This window comes from Helicoverpa zea, chromosome 31 (assembly GCF_022581195.2).
Source record: "Helicoverpa zea isolate HzStark_Cry1AcR chromosome 31, ilHelZeax1.1, whole genome shotgun sequence".
Lineage (NCBI taxonomy): Eukaryota > Metazoa > Arthropoda > Insecta > Lepidoptera > Noctuidae > Helicoverpa > Helicoverpa zea.
Genome location: NC_061482.1, coordinates 7,126,582 through 7,147,782, shown reverse-complemented (window position 1 = coordinate 7,147,782; position 21,201 = coordinate 7,126,582). Strand labels below are relative to the sequence as shown.

The 21,201-nt window shown below is 36.7% G+C and overlaps 2 protein-coding genes across 2 annotated transcripts in view; one reads left to right on the top strand and one right to left on the bottom strand.

Annotated features, from left to right (window-relative positions):
- LOC124645333 (proton-coupled amino acid transporter-like protein CG1139) overlaps positions 1 to 3,791 on the top strand; it is a 37,670-nt gene extending 33,879 nt beyond the window's left edge. Inside the window, exons 4-8 of the mRNA XM_047185135.1 lie at positions 496 to 768; positions 1,751 to 2,111; positions 2,358 to 2,536; positions 2,759 to 2,934; positions 3,136 to 3,791. Coding sequence (XP_047041091.1) covers positions 496 to 768; positions 1,751 to 2,111; positions 2,358 to 2,536; positions 2,759 to 2,934; positions 3,136 to 3,440 — 1,294 coding nt within the window. The 3' untranslated portion in view covers positions 3,441 to 3,791. The remainder of the gene's footprint in view (positions 1 to 495; positions 769 to 1,750; positions 2,112 to 2,357; positions 2,537 to 2,758; positions 2,935 to 3,135) is intronic.
- Positions 3,792 to 8,273: 4,482 nt separating this feature from the next.
- On the bottom strand, positions 8,274 to 21,172 carry LOC124645091 (E3 ubiquitin-protein ligase UHRF1-like). Its single transcript, XM_047184832.1, has 16 exons — positions 20,886 to 21,172; positions 19,579 to 19,744; positions 18,995 to 19,385; positions 18,650 to 18,790; positions 18,282 to 18,481; positions 18,104 to 18,204; positions 17,819 to 18,017; positions 16,675 to 16,763; positions 15,112 to 15,196; positions 14,248 to 14,374; positions 13,342 to 13,491; positions 13,033 to 13,171; positions 12,720 to 12,909; positions 12,288 to 12,481; positions 11,259 to 11,357; positions 8,274 to 11,068 (listed from the first exon to the last, which is right to left on the bottom strand). Exons 1-16 carry the CDS (start codon positions 21,033 to 21,035, stop codon positions 10,922 to 10,924), a joined length of 2,568 nt encoding a protein of 855 aa, XP_047040788.1. The 5' UTR covers positions 21,036 to 21,172; the 3' UTR covers positions 8,274 to 10,921.
- Between the last annotated feature and the right edge of the window lie 29 nt (positions 21,173 to 21,201).

Genomic DNA, 21,201 nt, shown 5'->3' with positions numbered 1-21,201 from the left:
ACTCACTCGTAGTTAAAAAATCCCTTTTGCAAAAAATTTACGCAGGAGTTCAGCTTTTCTGAAAAGTATCTTAGTGAAATTGCACGAACTGATATTGCGGATATGAACATATAAGGACATATTATCTATAATATATAGGTACATATTAAGATATATACAGCTACACATTGATACAATACGGAGCTACTCGTATTGGCATTCAAATAACAGAGTGCCATGGAAAAACACAACATGAATAATTTAATTTTAATCGACAAACCCGCGTAAACGCAGATTAGTAGGTATAAACAACTTAAGGATACCTAATGTTTACTATGTATGTAATCATTATAACATAATTATTTATTACCTACCTCTAGTTCCTTAGAAAAGAATAGGTAGCTAATGTTTTTACGTTGGTAGGCAGGTACCTAATTAATAGCTTTTGTTTCTGGAAAATAGGCATTAAGTATAAGAATTCTTTTCAGTTAAACTAATCTACGGTTTCTTATACAGGAACATGGAAACCTTTCTGCATCTGATGAAGGGCAGTTTGGGGACTGGGATTTTGGCTATGCCGAAAGCCTTCTCCAACGCTGGTTACGTGGTGGGCTCCGTCGGGACGGTGATCATTGGCGTCCTTTGCACGTACTGCATACATATCCTGATAGACTCATGTTACGTCCTGTGTAAGAGAAGAAAAGTGCCTTCACTGTCGTACACGGCCGCTGCAGAAGCCGCACTCCTCGAGGGGCCCGACTGGTGCAAAGCATGTGCACCGTATGCAGCGTAAGTTTCCTTTTTATTATTGAGCTAAATAGTTTAGCATTCATTATGATATTAGTGATAAGGTGAATCATCCTATGACGGCTTTCGTTAAGTAAGTAGGTAACAATAAACAAGTCCAATTTATTATTAGAATAGACGACACAGCACTTAATGAAAATAGATGGAGCATATGAAGCAAATAATGATTTAATCTATCTTAAAAACTTTGTAGTAGGTGTGTAATTAAGTAAGTAGGTAAGTATGTAAGATTTATGAATCTACTTAGGTGCTACTAAGACAAGGTCGAACGGTTCTTGAGAACAGTACATGCTAAAAAGATTGTTGAAGTACCCAAGTGATGGCCTTACATACTATGTTATTTATATCTAGGTATATAGCATACCTTCTTTGTAACTAGGTGTTCAGCCGTATCTCAAAAACAGATAAAGATTTAAAATTGAAACAATAAAGTGAGGTGCTTGAACTGAAGTACCTTTTGGAATAAACATTGAAAACATATATTTCACAATCCTTATCAGTACCTAAATAAGTAATCAGTATCTATGGAGTCCAATAAAAGTGAATAAAAGTGACCTACGGAAAACTCAAGTCGCTCATCGAGAGATCCGTAGGATTATCAGGATATAAATAGTTCAGGAATCTTTACTTTGATATTTTTTTACTCATCATCTAAAATTCTAAACTAATAAAGAATGTACCATTTAGCGATAATCAAACCATTTTACGGCTGGTTATCGTTAAGTATATTGAAATCCATCTATAGAAATGGAAAAGTTGCATATGCAGATACCAATCAATAAACTATGAAAAATAAGAGCTCTAAATCAAACGTAGGAAGACAAAACTTACGATACAAACTCTTAATTTCATTAACCAATGTTCTACTAAGTATTATCACAGATTACGTTAATAGTCAGTTTCAGATTTTTTTGTATAGATAGGTACCTACTGCGTTACATAATTTATTATTTTTCTTTTCCAGGCACGTCGTGAACGCTTTCCTACTGGTGTACCAGATAGGAACCTGCTGTGTGTACGTGGTGTTTGTGTCAGATAACATTTACTTCGTGCTTACAAAGCATTTTGGTATAGAAATAACCGTTTTTCAAGTGATGTTATGTGTTCTCCTACCGCTGATACTCATCAATTGGGTGCGGGACCTGAAGTATCTCGCTCCATTCTCCGCCATCGCCAACGCGGTGACCATCGTGAGCTTCGGAATGATTCTATACTACATCTTCAGAGATACGCCCACTCTGGAAGGCAAGGTCCCCGCTGGAAAACTGGCCAACTTCCCACTGTTCTTTGGAACTGTACTCTTTGCACTTGAAGCTATTGGTGTGGTGAGCAAATATTTTTTACTTTACAAGTATCTTTCTACCTAACATTAGTAGAAGATTGATTTATTCGTTATTTCCTGACCTCTTTCAATACATTTTACGATTTATCAATAATCTTGAGTCGTACCCTATTCCAATCCGAATCTTTATTCAATTATTTATGTAAAGCATCTGTTCATTTTATTTTATCTATAAAAAAGAAATGCAGTCACTTTATTTCATTTGACTATGTACTTATATCTTCCTCAGATCTTGCCCCTTGAGAACGAGATGAAGACACCGCGAGACTTCGTGGGCAAGTTCGGAGTGCTAAATTGCTCCATGATCAGCATCATCGTGTTGTACGTAGGCATGGGGCTGTTCGGCTACCTGCAGTACGGAGACGAGTCTGCAGGCAGCATTACACTCAACTTGCCTAATACAGAAATGTGAGTCTTCAGTATAACTTGTTCGCATTTAGTAAGTTTTAGGAAAACACTCCAGGCAATACTGTCCGCTGTTATACGTTGACATGATAACCAGCACTTAGCAGTTAAAAAATAACTTGCTGCGATACTTTTTTGCCATCAACCCCAGGTTCTAGAGGTAGAATTATAATTCACAGATTTACGTAGGTACTTAGGTATCTAACTGTTATTTTTCCGTCGTAGTCTTGCCAACGTCGTCCAATGCCTGCTTGCCTTCGCAATCTTTATCACCCATGGCCTGGCCTGCTACGTTGCCATCGACATCCTGTGGAATGAGTACATCGGCATCCGAATGCTGAACAACAAGCATCGGCTCATTTGGGAGTACCTCTTGAGGACCGTCATCGTACTGTTGACTTGTAAGTGGTAAACATTTGAATTCAGTTGTATGTTGACCTTGTGTTTAAACAAAATATTGCACGTGGTTAGACAAATAATATTTAATTGTAGTACAAGCTGAAACAATAACTTGTTTGACCTGCATCTGAAGTAAATAAGATTTAAGCACCGAAGTAGGTCTTGTTGATCGTGAAAATATGCATGTTTGTATTTGTTTGCAGTCGGTATCGCAGCCGCCGTCCCAGCTCTGGAATTGTTCATCTCACTGTTCGGAGCGCTGTGCCTGTCCGCTCTCGGCTTGGCCTTCCCCGCCCTGATCCAGAGCTGCACTTACTGGTACTACGTGTCAAGGTCGGAACGCATCCGAATGATCGTCAAGAACGCCATCGTTGTGCTGTTCGGAGCTCTTGGACTTGTCGTAGGCACATGGACCTCACTTGAACGCATCATCGCTACGTTTGGCACTAGCGTCATTGAAACTGCGTCGAACCACACCATGGCCCAAAACGAAACGCTAACACCCTGAAGTTCGACAGCCGAGAGCGTTGATCCACTCTCGCACAGTGCCATCGCGGAATCCCGCATTGTACAATGCAGCGATTCCTGTTAGGTACCTACACAATTCGTTACATAGATTATTTTATAAGTATTTTTTGATTGACGTTTTCCATGCAAACGTTAACGATAAGAGATGTATTATGACTTGTTGATATTGTTAATCTTAAGACAGCTTTATTATAGATGTAGGATCACGGAGGAGAAAAGACTAGCGGAGATGCCCTAACGAAAAATCTCCTAACAAAGCAGCGCGCCAAAATTCGGGTGAGCGGGGGACGAGGAACGTTACTGTCTCCACCCGTGCTCCACCCTTATACGCCTTTTATGGGAAGCCACCCATTTTTTGTAAATCCATCTAGCGTGAAATAGGATGATTAATATCTAACCCTAAACTAACATCGACCACTAGTGACATACTCAAAAGTAAAGTAAATATTCAAAATTAATAATTCTTTTAAAATAGTAATTCAATTAGAAAGTTTAAAGAAGCATTCATTTGAAATAAACGTAGAAAAAGAGAGAGATAAAAAAGTTAGAAAATTAATTGTTATATAAGTATTATTTTGTGCAGAGAACTTGCCCCACAACAATTTATTTACTCCTCCAGAAATGAAATAGGTATCTAGGAACCATTAAACGGAGACTCGATGAAAAATCATTTTTATTCACCACGGGTCTAAAATACCCCCATGGTGTAATTTAAGTATCAACTTATGGCATTGTGTTAGTTCGTCTACTAGCCACTATGGCATCACAAGCACGAAAATTCGTTCTATTTGTTCTAGAACCGTGCTGCGATGACTGTAGTTATTTTCGATGTTGCCACATTACGAAATTCACCAAGAAAAATGGGAATTAAAATTATAGGGACAGTGTTTATCAAATTAGAGTTTTCACAACTGTATCATAACGGCGCATCCACTAAATAAGTAGCAGACTTTATGTGAGTCGGATGTTGCTCTGAGTAAAGGTACATTCAAAAAGTATGTACGGCAAGACAGATATACCTATGTAAAACATTGCTGATCTATTCTAATATTATAAAGAGGAAAACTTTGTTTGTTTGTTTGGTTGTAATGGATAAACTCAAAAACTACTGGACCGATTTTAAATATTCTTTCACCATTAGAAAGCTATATTATATGCAAGTAACATAGGCTATATTTTATCCCGGTGCGGGCAGTAGCTCCCACGGTACGCGGGTGAAACCGCGGGAAAACGGCTAGTGATGAATATAAATAAATCTACATAGTTAGAGTTATGATTAATTTTAAGATAATTGCAGCTTTTTTAAATAAGATCTTTTTTAAGAATGGGTGATTGCATTTTCGATGTCTGGTAGCACTTAATTTTGTAACGGGTCTCTCTGTCTTGATGAACACAATTTTACTTCAAATATACGTAAGTCGACTACTTACCGAAAGATGGTGTTTTTATAATATTAAATTTTCATGATAATATATCATATGTTTTGGTTTGTAAATAATCTATTAAAAAACTTGTAGGATGCAAGGAAAAATGAAGCTGCTTTTTAAGGCAAAAATTGGTACCAATAATATACATTGATACAAGATTGATACGAAAATAATACAAATTCACTTAGAGGTTCTAGAAATGCAGCTATTCGACGACAGATGTCTCTAGCAAAAAATATGTTTTAAAGCTAAAATATTACTTACACGTGAAATGTTATCCTATGGTATGTTTGAGTTTGGATCCTGAGCAATTTCTACAATTAATGATAGCGCATTTCATCGTTTTAATCGAGTAACAAATAAAATCTGTTGAAATTGTGGTAAAAATACAACCATGACAAGATGTCAGTTTGATGTAAAGGACGGTATATGGGCGGTGTCCAGCCACGCCTGCCGTGACGTAGTCGTGACGTATTTGACCTACCTGAAGGCGCGTGACCTACCTGCGTTAGGGCATCTCCGCTAGTCTTTTCTCCTTCGTGTGTAGGATAGTGTGATAATAAGCTACTTGGAAATATTTCACGTAGGTACAATACTGAATGCTGTTAAAGTAACATCTAGGTACACTTGTTCATTGTCCCGTTGACAACAGTGGATAAGCAGTTGCTATTGATTAATTATTAATGTAGGTAAAATAAATGTTTGTATTAATTGTAGGAGCATTGTGATGTTTTCAGTGATTTATTAAATGCTCTATAGTTCGGCCATTCAGAGAATGCGTTCCTGACACGTCGCGATTGAACTGACGACGTAATAACATTCATTGATTATTGATATAATAATGTTGTTTTAATGCTCCTCAATTGTTAAAACGGTAAACAACCAGCAAAAATATTTTTATCGTAACTGCAACGCCATTGCAAAGTTACGTCGTCAGTTCAATCGCGACGTGTCAGGAACGCATTCTCTGAATGGCCGAACTATAATAAATATTTATTTTAATTTAAATTTCAAATAAATCAATTTAATTTATCAATGACCGTTATAACATTTTAATGAATTAATGATTTTAAAATTATTAAATTACAAAAATACTTGTCATCTTCTGAGCACCGTACCCGACGACTCTGATGATTTAGGCTTAGGCTTAGCGAGGCTTAGGCAAACCTTGTTCGCCACTCTGGGTAGGTAATAAGTATGTATAAAACTACATCAAATCAATTGGAAGGTAACTGTACTCGTTTCCGATTATACTGCAACATAGGTCGCTAAACTGGTCATCAATTTGAATAATTTCTTAAGGCGCTGACAGCCCTAATTGGCTATATAAATCTATACAGTTTTTGACGGCAAAAAAATATATATATTAATCTTGAACATATTTCTGAAAACCCTGTTAATTTCAAAATAAGTTCTCGAAAAGTTTTCTCGATACAAAAAAAAATTGCTTACCTCTTAAAATGATCTTCCAACAAAAATATCTGTATTACTCAACGTACATACAAATACCAAGTTTGTAACATTAACGAGTCCATATGTAAATACAGAACTTGGTTATTTTTTTTATTTTTGACTACCTACTCAACTCATGTTAAAGCTATTTTAGCTTTAACATGAGTTAATTTATAAAATTAATTTATATTTGTATCTCTCTCTCTTTCTCTCTCGTACGTATTTTGTTCTGGGTGCTGTCAGCCTCTTAATCTGTTCTCGAACTGCTCGATGGAATCGTTTCGTTTACCATAGTTATATTATTTATTGAACTTTTATATTCCACATAAAAATGTATGTCGATTCATTTTAAACACGCCAATTTAAAGGTGATAGCTAGTTTTCCAGCTAAGTATATTAATGCCCTGGCTGGAGTTTACTATCCAAAATATTGTTACTAAATATTTTCTTATAATATCTATATATGACAATATTTATAATTGCATTTAGTTAATAATATATAGGCCTTGTTAACGTTAATTTAAAGTACCATACAGTCTCATTACAGTTGTCGGGTTATACATGGAACGGTTGTTACTATTAATAAGTTCTAATTATAAATATATTTTTAGTTAAGCTTTTATCCTAATTCAGTGAGATTGAGTGTAAGATAAAGTGTGGCATTTTGCTATAGTATCCTTAGTACAATCACTTTAGGTTTATATGAAATTGCTTTCTTCGATGTTCAAAGAGCTAAAACTCGAAAGTGCCATTCTGTATACGTCGACATTACTCCGTGCCTAGTTAGAATTTGTGTAAGGTACAGCTTAGACTTGTAGACAGGCTTTTAAAAGAACTGGATAGTAAAATATTTTAAGTTACTTAATTTTACAAAACTCATACGGGCTTACAAATGAACATCGAACAACATGGATACATTATAATTTGCTAATAGTTGAATTTTCTATACTTAATACCTTGCTTCAGCTTAACGAAAGTTGAAACTCTCTTCGTTTGGCTTGCCTGGACGACAAGACGTGCATCACGTTGAGGATAAATACTGCAAGGCCAACATTTCTAACTTTTTATTTGTAGAAAATAATTATTTATAAGTATATGTATAAATTCTTCGCCATATGCAATATATCCACGCCAAATTATGTAACTAGCTGCGTCTGTGAACATTGGCAGATTTATTACCACAATGGCAAAATATAGTTTCAATTTTAAAACCTCGCAAAAAAAAAACATTGTTACCGTAAAAATTGGTTGTACCTACATATTAGACCGGATTAGATGTGTCATGATCTAAATTTTTATTAATAATTCTACTTACTAAGCTTTTCTTTTACTTGATGATTTTCAAATATTTCTTTACTATTTTTTTTTTCTCAAAAGGCTTTCACAGATACTTAGTTCCTTCAAAACATACAATTTAGTACAAATGCCAAGCGTGTTCCGGTCATGCATATTGATACAAACTGTGATGTTGATAGCTATAAATATATTTAGTAGGATGTATTCACATAGTTTCGATTATTTGTTTGTTGTGCTGTGTGTTGAACACGACAGTGATAATGTGCTCATAAGTGTAATTAGGTCAAACCCAAATGTACCTAATAAAAATGATTATCTTAATTATTTTTGTGTATTTATTTCATCTAGCAGTGAAAAACTTTAGCACTGGTATACAACAAATAGTTTAGTCCTTAATTCTTAAAAAAGAAACTGTCAACCTATTGTAAAACAGTTAAGACCTACTATCCTAAATAATGAGGTTCTTGAATCTGTGAAGTCTACAATGCACACTGCACGCACGCAGTCTCCCGGGAACGCATAGTTCCACTTCGGCGTAGGCAGAACTAAAACTTCCCTTCTTTTTTCGCCCAAGCCGTCAGAAAAGACCGAGGCGGTCCATTAATAAATAAGGAAAGAAAAGAAATAAGTACTCATCATAAAATTCTAAAGTTTATTAATAAAAAAAATCAACATAATTTTCCGGAGGATTACCCAAACAAAAAAAATTGAACGCAAATCAAAAAATCTAGAAGTGTTATAAATATTTCTGTATGAGTTACCAGACCAACAGACATGCAATGATTCATGTCTCGGTTGACATCATCTATCATGTTACATAATCAAAGTTAAACCCTTTTGATGACAGTAAATTATTAAATAAGGAATGTTATTTAAATACTTAATAATTTTTTTAAAGATTAATAATCTAAAGTTAATAGCACACGTTATCAGTTCTTGTTAATGGTTATTCAAAAAACTCGCTCGCCTCGGCTTCGTCCGTAGAAGCATGTCGAGTATGCGGCGACCAAAAATATTTATATTCCACTTTATTTTGCTATAACCTGGTATGTTACTTAATAGGACGCGCATTAAAAAATTGATCGTTGTATGTAGTTGACCATATTCAATACATGTTGTTGTCATTGGGATTTCACTGCGATCAATCTGCGCAAACTCAAACGATTTCAATTAATTAATATTACGTTCCAACGCTAATTGAATACAATCAAAATCAAGGTACATTAACACATTTAAATGAAGGCTTAATTCGATTCCATAACCTAATCCTAGGGCCAAGAAATTATAAGATAATAAATCTTAAAATAAACCTAACGGAAAAAATAACTAAAAAAGCTATATTACTTTGTACTATAAAAATCGTAATAAACATGGAACATTATAATAAGCCACGTCTTGCTGACATCTCAACATAGTAGATAATTACATAAATAAAAATGCTTAAATCTATTCCGTTGTTTAAACGCTATCATAGATTGCAAAAAGCACTACAGGCAATGGTGCTTAAGACACTTAATGACAAGAGAGAATACACGGTACACAGAGGAAGGCGGACGATCATATAATACCGCGAAATTCTTAAGTCAGTACTTCTGGTTTACGAAGCCGTCCAAAAAACGACTCACAAGCCTCATCGTTATTGGTTTAAATGTCTAAGATCTACGAATGATTTACTTGTAGGTATATTAGCAGTAGTTAAACTGATTTTGCCCATAAATCTTATAGACAAAAAGTATATCTTGAGGTAGCAAGAACTTATAAGTACCGGTTTATTTAACTAAGATCTAATTACTAACATAAAATAGAGCACAATATCAAAGCGAGTACGTATAACTATTTTGTTTAAAATTTATTAGGCTAAGAGCCACCGACTACCAGAATTTTGAATAAGGCTGCACGCCTGCGTCCGATAATCGGTGACCGATTTTTTGTGGGTTTGAAGACTTTATTTGAAGAAAAAAAATATGAAGTCTGCATTAATTTTAATGAAGGTGATAAGTCTGCAGTGCTTTTTATAATACACATGTTTACCCAAACGGCATACAAGTCTAAAAAGGCACATGGTAAAGCATTAAAGAACTCTAAAATCAGAAAATATGGATACATTTAAATGTGTATCTTTAGGTATTCATCAGGTATCCTTAATTTTTTACAAAAAAATAATAATTAAAATTGCTTTGAGGTATATTACTACCACGATTTTAGGCCACGCCTCATATCGAATGTTAACTTAGTGAAGTCTTAGATACATATTGGAAATGGAGAGCACAAAGTGCGGATGGTAAATCAACTAAAAATAGCGAGTAAACTTCGAAAGAGCATCTTATCATATCACATCAAATAGAACTATATAAAAATAATTCAATCAATAATAATCATCAATCAGCAATCAACTCAAAATCAATTTACGAGTACTTTTAAAAATACATATTTCTAACGCTTTATTTGTTTAGTGTGTTTTATTGTGAAATCTGTTCATAATCTACTCTAATATTATAAAGAGGAAAACTTTGTTTGTTTGGTTGTAATGAATAAGCTCAAAAACGACTGGACCGTTTTCAAAAATTCTTTCACCATTCGAAAGCTACATTATCCACGAGTAACATAGGCTATATTTTTATCCCGGTACGGGTAGAAATTACCACGGAACGCGGGTAAAACCGCGGGAAAGCGGCTAGTCACTTAATAAAACACTAACAATATCAGATCAAGACGCATATTTTTCACTTCTATTTATTATTTCTTTTTATGTCTAATTTTATATATTTTTTGTGTATGCGTCTTTTATTGCGCAATAAAATTTATTTTCTTTCTTTCTAGATCAATCAAGTATTTAGCTAAAAAACTTATTGTGAATATTGGAAAACCGACACGTCTAGTTTTTGTCCTTCCTTCTTACCCTTTTTTTTTCTTATTATCTAATAAGAAAAAAAAAAGAGTGTTAAAACACGTGAAATACGCCAAATGCTGACTATTATAAATACAGAACTGCGACTGCGAACAACTGCGACTTATTTTAAGACTGTCTTTATTTATATTAATTAGAAGCGATGGAAACACAATAAACGTAACGATAGCTCTAAGAGCTCAGAGCTCGTATACACCTTGAATTGGTCGTCAGCATCCAGGCTGTCACTAATATGTTTAAGAAGTGTCTCACACAAGATGTGTTAAATTAATTTAATTACAGTATAGTTTTTTAATTACATTTTGAACCCGTAATTGCCTTCCGATCTATGCAAGTATATTTGCGATAGAACATGTTATTAATTCTTATAATATCAGTCTATTTCTTGCCAGCGTCGTATCCAGCCATGATGGTTTGTAGTGCGGTCTTCAACAGTTCATTCGGCTCTATTTCGTACTTTGCAAGGTCTTGTCTGCAATACGGACACTGACCACCGATTGATTTGAAAGCCAGCTTTATACACGCCTGTAATTTGGAGAAAATTCTAGATTAATTAGAGACAAAGAGGCAGATCCGTAGCGTAAACAAACTAAAATAAATATTAAAATATGTAAGTATCCAGTGGACTGTGATTATTATTTGGAAGCAGATGGTTGTAACTCATACGTGTCTGTACATGTCTATACATTTTTCCAATAAAAATTGTTTAACTTACCATACAGAAGTTGTGCAAGCACGGCGTAGTAACAGGACTAACGGCAACTTCTTGACAAATGATGCACAGGAATACCTGCGTCACGTACTCGACAAATTCCTATAAAGCATTAAATTAACTGTATTTGTTTGAAGGAACAGAGTTCCACAAAAGTTGCACTTGCTTACTAAAAGTCATAATATACAAATGTAACATTTAGGTATTTTGTCTATAGTGTCAGGAAGTGGGTAATAGTGTCAAATCTTTTTATAACTAGCTTCCGCCCGCAGTTTCGCCCGCGTCCCGATATAACTGCTTCCCGTAGTCGTAAGGTGAATCTAAGCTACCTCCCCTCTAATTTTGATCTTAATCGGTTCAGAAGTTCTCGCGGGATGCCGTGACCAAGGGATATAGGGATTAATTTTTATATGTTTGTATAGGTAAGTCGTGGTGGCCTAGTGGGTAAAGGACCAACCTCTCAAGTATGAGGGCGCGGGTTCGATCCCAGGTCAGGCAAGTACCAATGCAACTTTTCTAAGTTTGTATGTACTTTCTAAGTATATCTTAGACACCATGGACTGTGTTTCGGATGGCACGTTAAACTGTAGGTCCCGGCTGTCATTGAACATCCTTGGCAGTCGTTACGGGTAGTCAGAAGCCAGTAAGTCTGACAACAGTCTAACCAAGGGGTATCGGGTTGCCCGGGTAACTGGGTTGAGGAGGTCAGATAGGCAGTCGCTTCTTGTAAAGCACTGGTACTCAGCTGAATCCGGTTAGACTGGAAGCCGACCCCAACATGATTGGGAAAAGGCTCGGGAGATGATGTTTGTATAGGTAGATAGATGATCAAACAACCCACCCATATACACTATAAAGAAGAGATAATTATACGTTTTGTATTCACTCAAAAACTACTAGTCCCATTTCAAAATTATTTCAACATAAAAATCCTGATATTGCTGAGTAACTTGTGCTATTTTATTAAGAGAATTAATTCCCTCGGGATGCGAATGAAACCGCGGGGAACAGGGAATATAGAATGGTACCAACCTTCTTGCCCCTAGCCTTGCACACAATGAGACATTCGTTCCAAAGCTTGCTATTAAGCGTGTCAGCCTTGATGGCAGCCATTTCTTCTTCGCTCAAACAGTTCTCAGGTTTACGAGGCGGCTCCTCGTCGGGGTTTTTGGCGGGTGTGCTAGTGATTTTAGTCTTTGGATTTTCTGCGGCTTTGATTTTTGGTGCTGGAATTTAAAATAATAATATAATAATACTAACAAGTTTGCCAGCCTAAAATTATGGTTCTCGACACACCAGTCTTCCAAAAAGGAGACATATACAATACATACATAGTATAAACCTACTCGTTCTGATACAATTATCCTTTTTAGTTAAACTTAAAAGCTCAATCAAGATTAATAATTTTGCTATGGAGTACGAGAACCTGATATTCTATTGTATTTGCATAATGGATTAGCTTACTCTGTTTCGAGGTTTTTCCTTTCTTAGGCTGCGGCGGGCCTTCGCTGTCAGAATCGGTGGTTTGGTCGCTTTCTCTCAGCGCACGTTTTTTTCGGCCCTTACCACCATTCTTGGTACCTATACCGTTTTTACTTTTATTCTTCTTCAGAGCTTGCTTTTCAGCTTCTGCTTCTAAGTAGCCATCGGGATACTACGGAGAATACAATAAAGAAAGTTAGAGAATCAATTGCAGCCTCGTTCGACGACTGCTGTGTAAATATTTCACCTCATATTATACGCGACAAACTTATTTGTAAAGGTTTTAATTACTTACTATGATTGGAAACTCCTTAACGCCGGGTTCCCAAGGAGCGGGACTGGGGTCGTCTCGTCTTAACAAATACTTCCATACACGGTAACCAGATAAACCTTTCTCTGGGTAGTATTTCACCACTTTGTATATTCCGTCATATCTAAAAAAAATTGTGCATAATTGTTTGTCTATTAAAAGGGGGGTTTTGATACACATGATAGAGTCTGAAGCAGAGGCAAGTATCTATAGGTACAATTACTTTTTGTACAGTGGCGGTATTAAATTGGGTTTGTATCGTAAGTTTTAAAGTATAAAAAATAACCGACTAACCGATTGCCTTCCTTGGGTGCGTACTTGGGGAAATGCTTCAACATTTTGAAAGAGCGCACGACGCGAACCGGCTTGCCGCTGCGCCAATTGTCGCCCGCGTCTCCACCTTCCTCACTTATTTGTTTCACAGCGCAATTACGAGCTAGCGCCCTGGAAACAAATTATTTACATTATTATATTTAAGTAGATTTCCGTATTTTGCGTCTTTACTTTCTTCGAAGATGAAAGGAAATTGAGATTTTATTTTATTTGACTTGTACTGTATAACTCTGGGGCCCAATTCGCCTAAGTTAATAATGTCAAAATTGAATAGAAATCGAATCACAATTTGATCGCACTAGCAGTTTTAACCATATCGGGCATTCTGCTACTAATATAAGACCAATCGTATTCCAACGAAATTAGACTGGTTTGCGATTGATCTGCTATTTTGGTGATTTTGGTCTATACGGTAGTTTGCTCTACAATCATATTGCAATCGTAAATCATTTGCAGACAAAATGATTCATTATTGAATGACAGAAAAGGATAAAAACGTTTATTTCAAAGTAAAAATAGCGGAATGCACATACGCTTCAATCGTAATCGAGTCGTGAGTGGATCGCAGTCGAATGTGAATCGTATGTCGCTTAAGTAAAATTAGGAGAATCGGGCCCCTGGTTCTTAAATTCCAACTTAACAGATAGACATGTGTTGCGCCACTTCTTATTCCCTGCTAAAACACTTAGGATGTGGTGAAGAGGGGTATTTTGGGGACTGTCTCTAGTTTTTAACGTTCGAAAAGTGCTGATTTATCAGCCTACATTTGAATAAACGTTTGAGTATATTTACGTAGATTTCCGTATTTTGCGGCATTCCTTTCTTCGAAGACGAAATATATCGATTAGGAAATATGAAAGAAGTTACCTGTTTTCTCTAGTGAGTGTCTGGTCGAAGGATTGGCCGGCTGTGCGTTTGTTGCCGGAGAGGTCTCGACCTCCACTGCCCGTGTATGTAAATTCATAGCCGTGATCCACATCGTCCTCATAGCCACCTGAATAAAGGTCAAAAAACGTCAAGAGTCCGAAAAACCACAACTTTGTATTCTGTTTTCAAGAATTCAATTTATCGCAGGTGCAGCCACGGAGAACAAAATGACTAGTGGAAATGTCATAAGGCAAAATCTCCTAACATACGCGCCAAAATGCAGGTGTTCGGGGGACGAGGAACGTTAACAACTCCGCCCTCATACGCCTTCTTTAGAAAAAAATGGACGGGTACCAATCAATAGAGACAAATCTTTGTCAAAGATTCGGCTCGATTTGACAAGGAACTCGAACACCTCGTTAGTTACCTACAAAAAAGTTACTTGACCTACAAAAAAGTGCCTGACCTACCTGCCTTGTGACATCTCCGCTCATTTTCCTTCCTTGCCTTTAGCAGGTGATTATACCCTCGTAAAACGGATTAATATTGTCTGCCTATTTTTGTATCAATTTTTATCCAAATCTTTTCACTAGTTTATTCATGAATGCGTATCAGATAGACTTTCACATGTATAATATTAAGTACTAGCTTCTGCCAGCGGTTTCACCTGCATCCCGTGGGAACTACTTCCCGTACCGGGATAAAAAGTAGCCTTCCTCGATAAATGGGCTATCTAACACTGAAAGAAATTTTCAAATCGGACCAGTAGTTCCTGAGATTAGCGCGTTCAAACAAACAAACTCTTCAGCTTTATAATATTAGTATAGATTGTTGCCAACTTATCGAAACTCAATGTAGATGTACCTGATAATACGAGACTGTACGCGCCTTCCACGTCACGTCCGTGGATTCCTGATACAGATGGTCGATGGACTCCCGTCTCTGACAACTAAAAACATTTTTTTTTAATGGACATACTGGAAAGCTTAATTTGATATGAATAAATAAGTACTAAGAACAGTATAGATAGTGCATTGGTCGTCACAGTTTTCTGGTCTACCGCAAAAGGCAATGAGAGGTATCACTACGGGTCACAAGCTTTGGACTGTTTAGATGACCACCAGTCAATTTACATATTCAATACTAGTTTTTCCCACGGTTTCGCCTGCTTCCCGGGGACACAACTTCCCGCATACCGCGTTCGGATAAAAAACAACCTATATGTAACTCTGATATTTATAGAATTGGCAGTAATAGTAATGTAGTATAAGCCAAGTCATCAAAATCCATTAATCAATCAATCTTTTCAAGTTTCATGAAAATCCATAAAGCAGTTTTTACTTGAAAGGGGCACAAACATCCATACATCCAGATGAATTAGTTGAATATCTGAAATTTGGAAATGGAATGGAATAACTGAATATTACCTATAGACAAATAAGCTTATAAGTCAAATAAGCTCATTGATCCTAAGCCAAAGGACAATGGGCACAAATATATGGGACCTGGTATACCCCACCAATAGGAATGTCATATATATCATTGGATAGGTCTTTTTATGTAGAACAATATTTACTATGACAGCTTTGTTGAAATGTTTGTCCGTTCTGAGATATAGATCAAAAACTGTGCAAAAGTTAGAACTAAGTAATCTATTGATAACTCAAGTCTTTAAAGGATAATCTAAGTACTACTAAGTGTAAGTCTTGTAAGTGCTACCTGCTGTGCCCGTTAGGGTCCATAATTGTTACTATTATGTATCATTTCAACCTTTTATTGTATCAACTGGATTTTGGGTTAAAAAGAAGGTTGGTGGTTAAAAAGACCTGTCCAACGATATATATGACTTTGCTATTGGTGCGTTTTCTCATTACGCCCAATATCCAGTTGGTACAGTAAAAAGTTGAAATGTTAAATAACAATAACAGTTATGGACCCTAACGGGCACAACAGGTAGTACTTACAAGACATACACTTAGTAGTACTTAGATTTTCCTTTAAAAACTTGAGTTATGAATAGATTACTTGGTTCTAACTTTTGCACAGTTTTTGATCTATATCTCAGAACGGACAAACATTTCAGCAAAGCTGTCATAGTAAATATTGTTCTACATAAAAAGGCCTATCCAATGATATATATGACATTGCTATTGGTGGGGTATACCAATCTGCCCATTGTCCTTTAAATTCATCATTCTCCAAGCCTTTTTCCCAACTATGTTGGGGTCGGCTTCCAGTCTAACCGGATGTAGCTGAGTACCAGTGCTTTACAAGGTGCGACTGCCCTATCTGACCCCCTCAACCCAGCTACCCGGGCAACCCGATACCCCTTGGTTAGACTAGTGTCAGACTTACTGGCTTCTGACTACCCGTAACGACTAAGCCAAATTTAAATATAAAATATAATAAAAAATAAAACAAACGAACCTGTATCCTAAATCTCCAGCACATGCCTACTTCAATGCCAGGGATCGGACCGAAGTGGTTTGCAGGCATGGCACAATTCTTTGTCCTCCCTGCAAAATTCATGAGCACTTAAACCTTATTGTATAAAAAACTTGATATTAGTAGCTAGTGTCGTTCCTCAGGCTCTAGGCTATCTGTGTACCAAAATTCAGTTAAAGACAGACTGGCAGACAAAACTACTCTCGCATTTATAATAAAACTCAGGATCACCTTAAGATCGTGAGACGCGATATTATCTCTTTTCTCTTCTGGTTTTACCGTAAAAGAGTAACAAACTTATATCGAAATCAAACTATTTATACAATTATAAACCAATTCCAGCGTCAGATGTAGTCACTTTCGCACATGCATATTGCTTATGGATAAACTAGGATATATACAGCAAAGCGATAACCCTTATATGATTAACTTCGTCAACAACAGGTACACAATAGCTCATATACTTTGTATTGAACTAATTGAGTACCAGCTTCGCATCAATCCGCAGTTTCACCCATGTCCCGACAGAACTTCTTCCGCTCTCAGATGAAAATGTATTGTAAGTATTACAAGGTTAGTCCATTCTGTGACATTTTCGCTGGGGTGTATCAAAACATACATTTTTACAATCTTTCGCTCATATCATAGTAACTTACATAACAGTCACAGTGGGCATACATGTTTCTTACACAATATTTTTTTTTAATATTATTTGCCTGTGCGTAATTATAGTAGCTGTGACCTGCTGTATGCATGGGCTTTTAGAAGCTGATTATATATTTTCAGCTCAACTGAAACCTATAAACTCTATTTATCTATAGAAGAAAAGCTGTTTTCCATGGTTTCATTTGCATCAAAAACTTCTTTTATGCAATGTTAAACAAATATTGAACATGCATTTATGATATTACACTACACATAATACTATATGTCTATCTGTTATGTCTTTACTTCGATTCTTAAACAATTATTGCAGTGCCATTGGCAGTAGCTGCAGTTGGTCATGTTTTACATCAATTCGCATTTTGGCATATTTGGATTTGCAACAAGCTCAGCCTTATATAAAGAATTCTAATATGTACACGCAAGCATAATTTTATAATTGATAAAATGTTCATATACTGACCAATACAAGCCATTCCTCTGCCCCAATCACGTTTTGTTTTGGAAACCTTCTTAGTTTGTTTGGCAGCTCCTGGTGCGATGACGTCGTTAGGGTCCCTCTTGCAGGATGGACAGTACCAGTCTCCTTCGGGCAATTCCGTGAGGGGTGGGTCAAGACAAATCATGTGGTAGCCGTTGTTACACTCATCACATAAAAGCATCTGCAACATAAGTGTACAAATAAAGTAATTTAAAGATGAAATTAATGTGGTTTCCTGCATAATAGTGGAACCAATGAATCACTTACTTTGTCAGGGAACTCCTTCCCAGCACATAAATAACAGCCACAATCTTTGCAAGGAGTGTCTTCATCGTCACGACAAGTCAAACAATTCAAAGGTGCAGATCCTTAAAACAATGTGTGATTATAACATTAATTAAACATATACAAAGTAACATTAATATAGTTAATTCGAATAACCTACTCTTTTCTGGGGGTGTGACCATCATTTTATTGTAATCATCAGACCGTTTTGCTAGTGGGACCACCTCTTCAATGGCATATATCTTGTCAAGCACTCTAACTGAAGTGTCATTTGGTATTGCATCAGCTCCCAGGTAAAGCGTTCCCTTCAACTCATAAGTTGATCGCACTTTCTTTATGTTGGCTACTTTGAAATCATACCTGTGAAAATTAATTGAATACATGTAAAATTACATATTATACATTTTTGAATTACCAACATAATAAGTGACCTATATAAGAGACAATAAAAATATAATACGAAACTGTCACTGACCCTGACAAAAATTGAACTTCTGGGAGACCCAAATCTTTATATGTAAATCTTACCAATATCCAAGTTCCAGTGGTTCCTCAGTATTGTGGTTGATCAGGACCGTCTGTCCTTCTTGGAGATGATTAATGTCTATTTCCACTCTTGATCTAGGCCTTATTTCTTTTAATTTACAATAGATCTTCGAATCTGATTCACTGTGAAATTATAAACAAAATGATAGTGCAATATGGAATGAAGGCACTTACCTCCCCACTCAGAGACATTTAATGGTTACTTAAGCCACTCCTTAGTGAAGAATTTGTATGACATTCCGTCACTAAGGAGTGACTTAAGTAATCATTAAATGTCTCTGAGTGGGGAGGTGAGTTATTGAAAGTAAGATATGAGATGTTACTTACTCAGTGTCCATCTGCACTTTGTAGAGCAGCAGTGAATCTAAATCTTTATGGTGCTCGCTTTTGCTAAGTTCTTTCTCAGTTTGTTTTTTTGGCACTGCTTTGGGTGTTCTACTAAAATAACGTGCTATTCCTTTACTTTTGTTATTTAGAAAACTGTCACCATTTGTGGTTTCATTGGGTGGTTTGTTTTCTACATCATTCTCAGTGTCAAAACTCTGATCAGGACTTGTAACTAGTTCTGTGTCACTGGTGGACTTATCCTTTGCATCTGGGATGTGTGGCAAAGTAAGGTCATAGACTATTTTAGTTATTTTGCCTTCAAACCAAGCCCCTGTTTCACGATCTCTCACGTCTACGAGGTCTCCAACTTTATATAATGTGCTACTTGCATCTGTAAATAGTGAAAAGTAACACCTTGAAAACATCAAAGAACTAATTCATGGGATTAAGCATGGTTATGGGGCACTGGTAAATAAAAGAGCCCCCTTGTTGCATTACATATGATAAGGTAGGAACAAAAGAAATTCTTTTGTAGCAAGATGGTCTGAATATTGTTCAATTTAATTTGTATTTTGTTCTCTTACCTTGATACTCTTCAGGCTTCTGACTGGATTGCTCAGTTTGTTTGCTGTCTTCAGTTTTAGGTGATTTTTTCTCCTTGGGACTGTCCTCGGGCTGCGCTCGAACCATGAGCTGTATGACATCGTTGAGCTTGATGTTATAGTCGTGGAATGTGTATCCATTTTCCAGCTAATATAAAACATTTTTATTAGCAGAAACATAATACAATAGTGTTGATAATAAGTCTTAATTAAAGGTGCATATAATTGTTTGTTGGTTTATGCTCCAGATCTCCAGGGTGGATCAAAAGATTGCATAAACTGAATGAATTTCAATTAAAAAATACATTTAATTAAATGAACATATTTTCTTACTCAGGCAAAATGAACACGTGAATTTAATGATAAGTTAGTCTTGGTAAATATGTTAGGTTGTTTTATTAATTATTGTCGATACATAATAATCATCACCTAAAATCAAAGAATTCAATGTAAATGTGCTATTTTCTGCAAATATTTTTTTTGGCATAGGCAAAATCAGATTGATAGAGGTGAGAAAAAAATTGTAGGGCTGAATTAAAAGGTCAATTACGCCAAAATGGCGTTTCGCCCTTTGAGCTCCAGGTATCGATATACTCATGACAAAATATTACAGAATTATAATAATTATTGCTCTTTATAGCAATCTGTATTACTGGTCAGTGGTGGTTTAACGATTCTCTTTTGAATTATTTGGGTGCGTCCACATCTGGCGAATGCGCCGCGAATGCGCAGCACGCGAGCCGATCGCGAGCTGTCCGCGAGCTGCGCGCGTGCAGTCACTGCAATAGTTCGGTGCGCCTCTTTAGCGCAACTCACGCAAGGCTCGTATAGAGCGCGCGAGCGGCGCGCGATCTGCGCGCAATCAGTTCTCGCCCTTACAGTTCCGTATATTGGCTCAGTACTATCGAAGATGGCGGACGTCGCGCGCCGCCTGCGCGCCGCTCGCGTGCGGCGCTTAGGTCGCGCGCGAGCTGCGCGCGGGCGGCGCAGAAGCGGCGCACGAACAAAAATGCACGCGCGCAGCTCGCGGACAGCTCGCGATCGGCTCGCGTGCTGCGCATTCGCGGCGCATTCGCCAGATGTGGACGCACCCTTAGGCTCCCTCCACTTAACCGTTGAGACTTTTTAACGGTCACCGCGTGATTTGACGTCCGAATTTGTTTGTCTTACTTGAATAAACATTCGAGTTTCAAAATGTTATTGCATGCTTAAAGCGATTAAACAATTCATTTGTGCGATGTTTCAAACTTAGATTACATTAATCATTATCAACAAGTCATGTTACTCACCAGTTTACCACCATAAAACAATCTCTGCAATTTCGGTTGAACACCAAACTTATCCTTTATAACTCGCCGAAACTGATCAATCTTTGTCAACTTCGACTCAACAACTACGATGGTGTCTGGTTTACCAAATATGCGTATTCGTACGTGCATTTTGGGATAATTTAATAACTATAATATTAGAACATGCTATTACAAAACGCGTTATTTCACAGGTTGAAATACGACGGAGGTTCAAAAATAAATGACTTGTAGACCCACAACGGGTAAAAATGGCGCGAAAACCGGGGTTTTAGAGACGGGCTGTCATTAGTGTCAT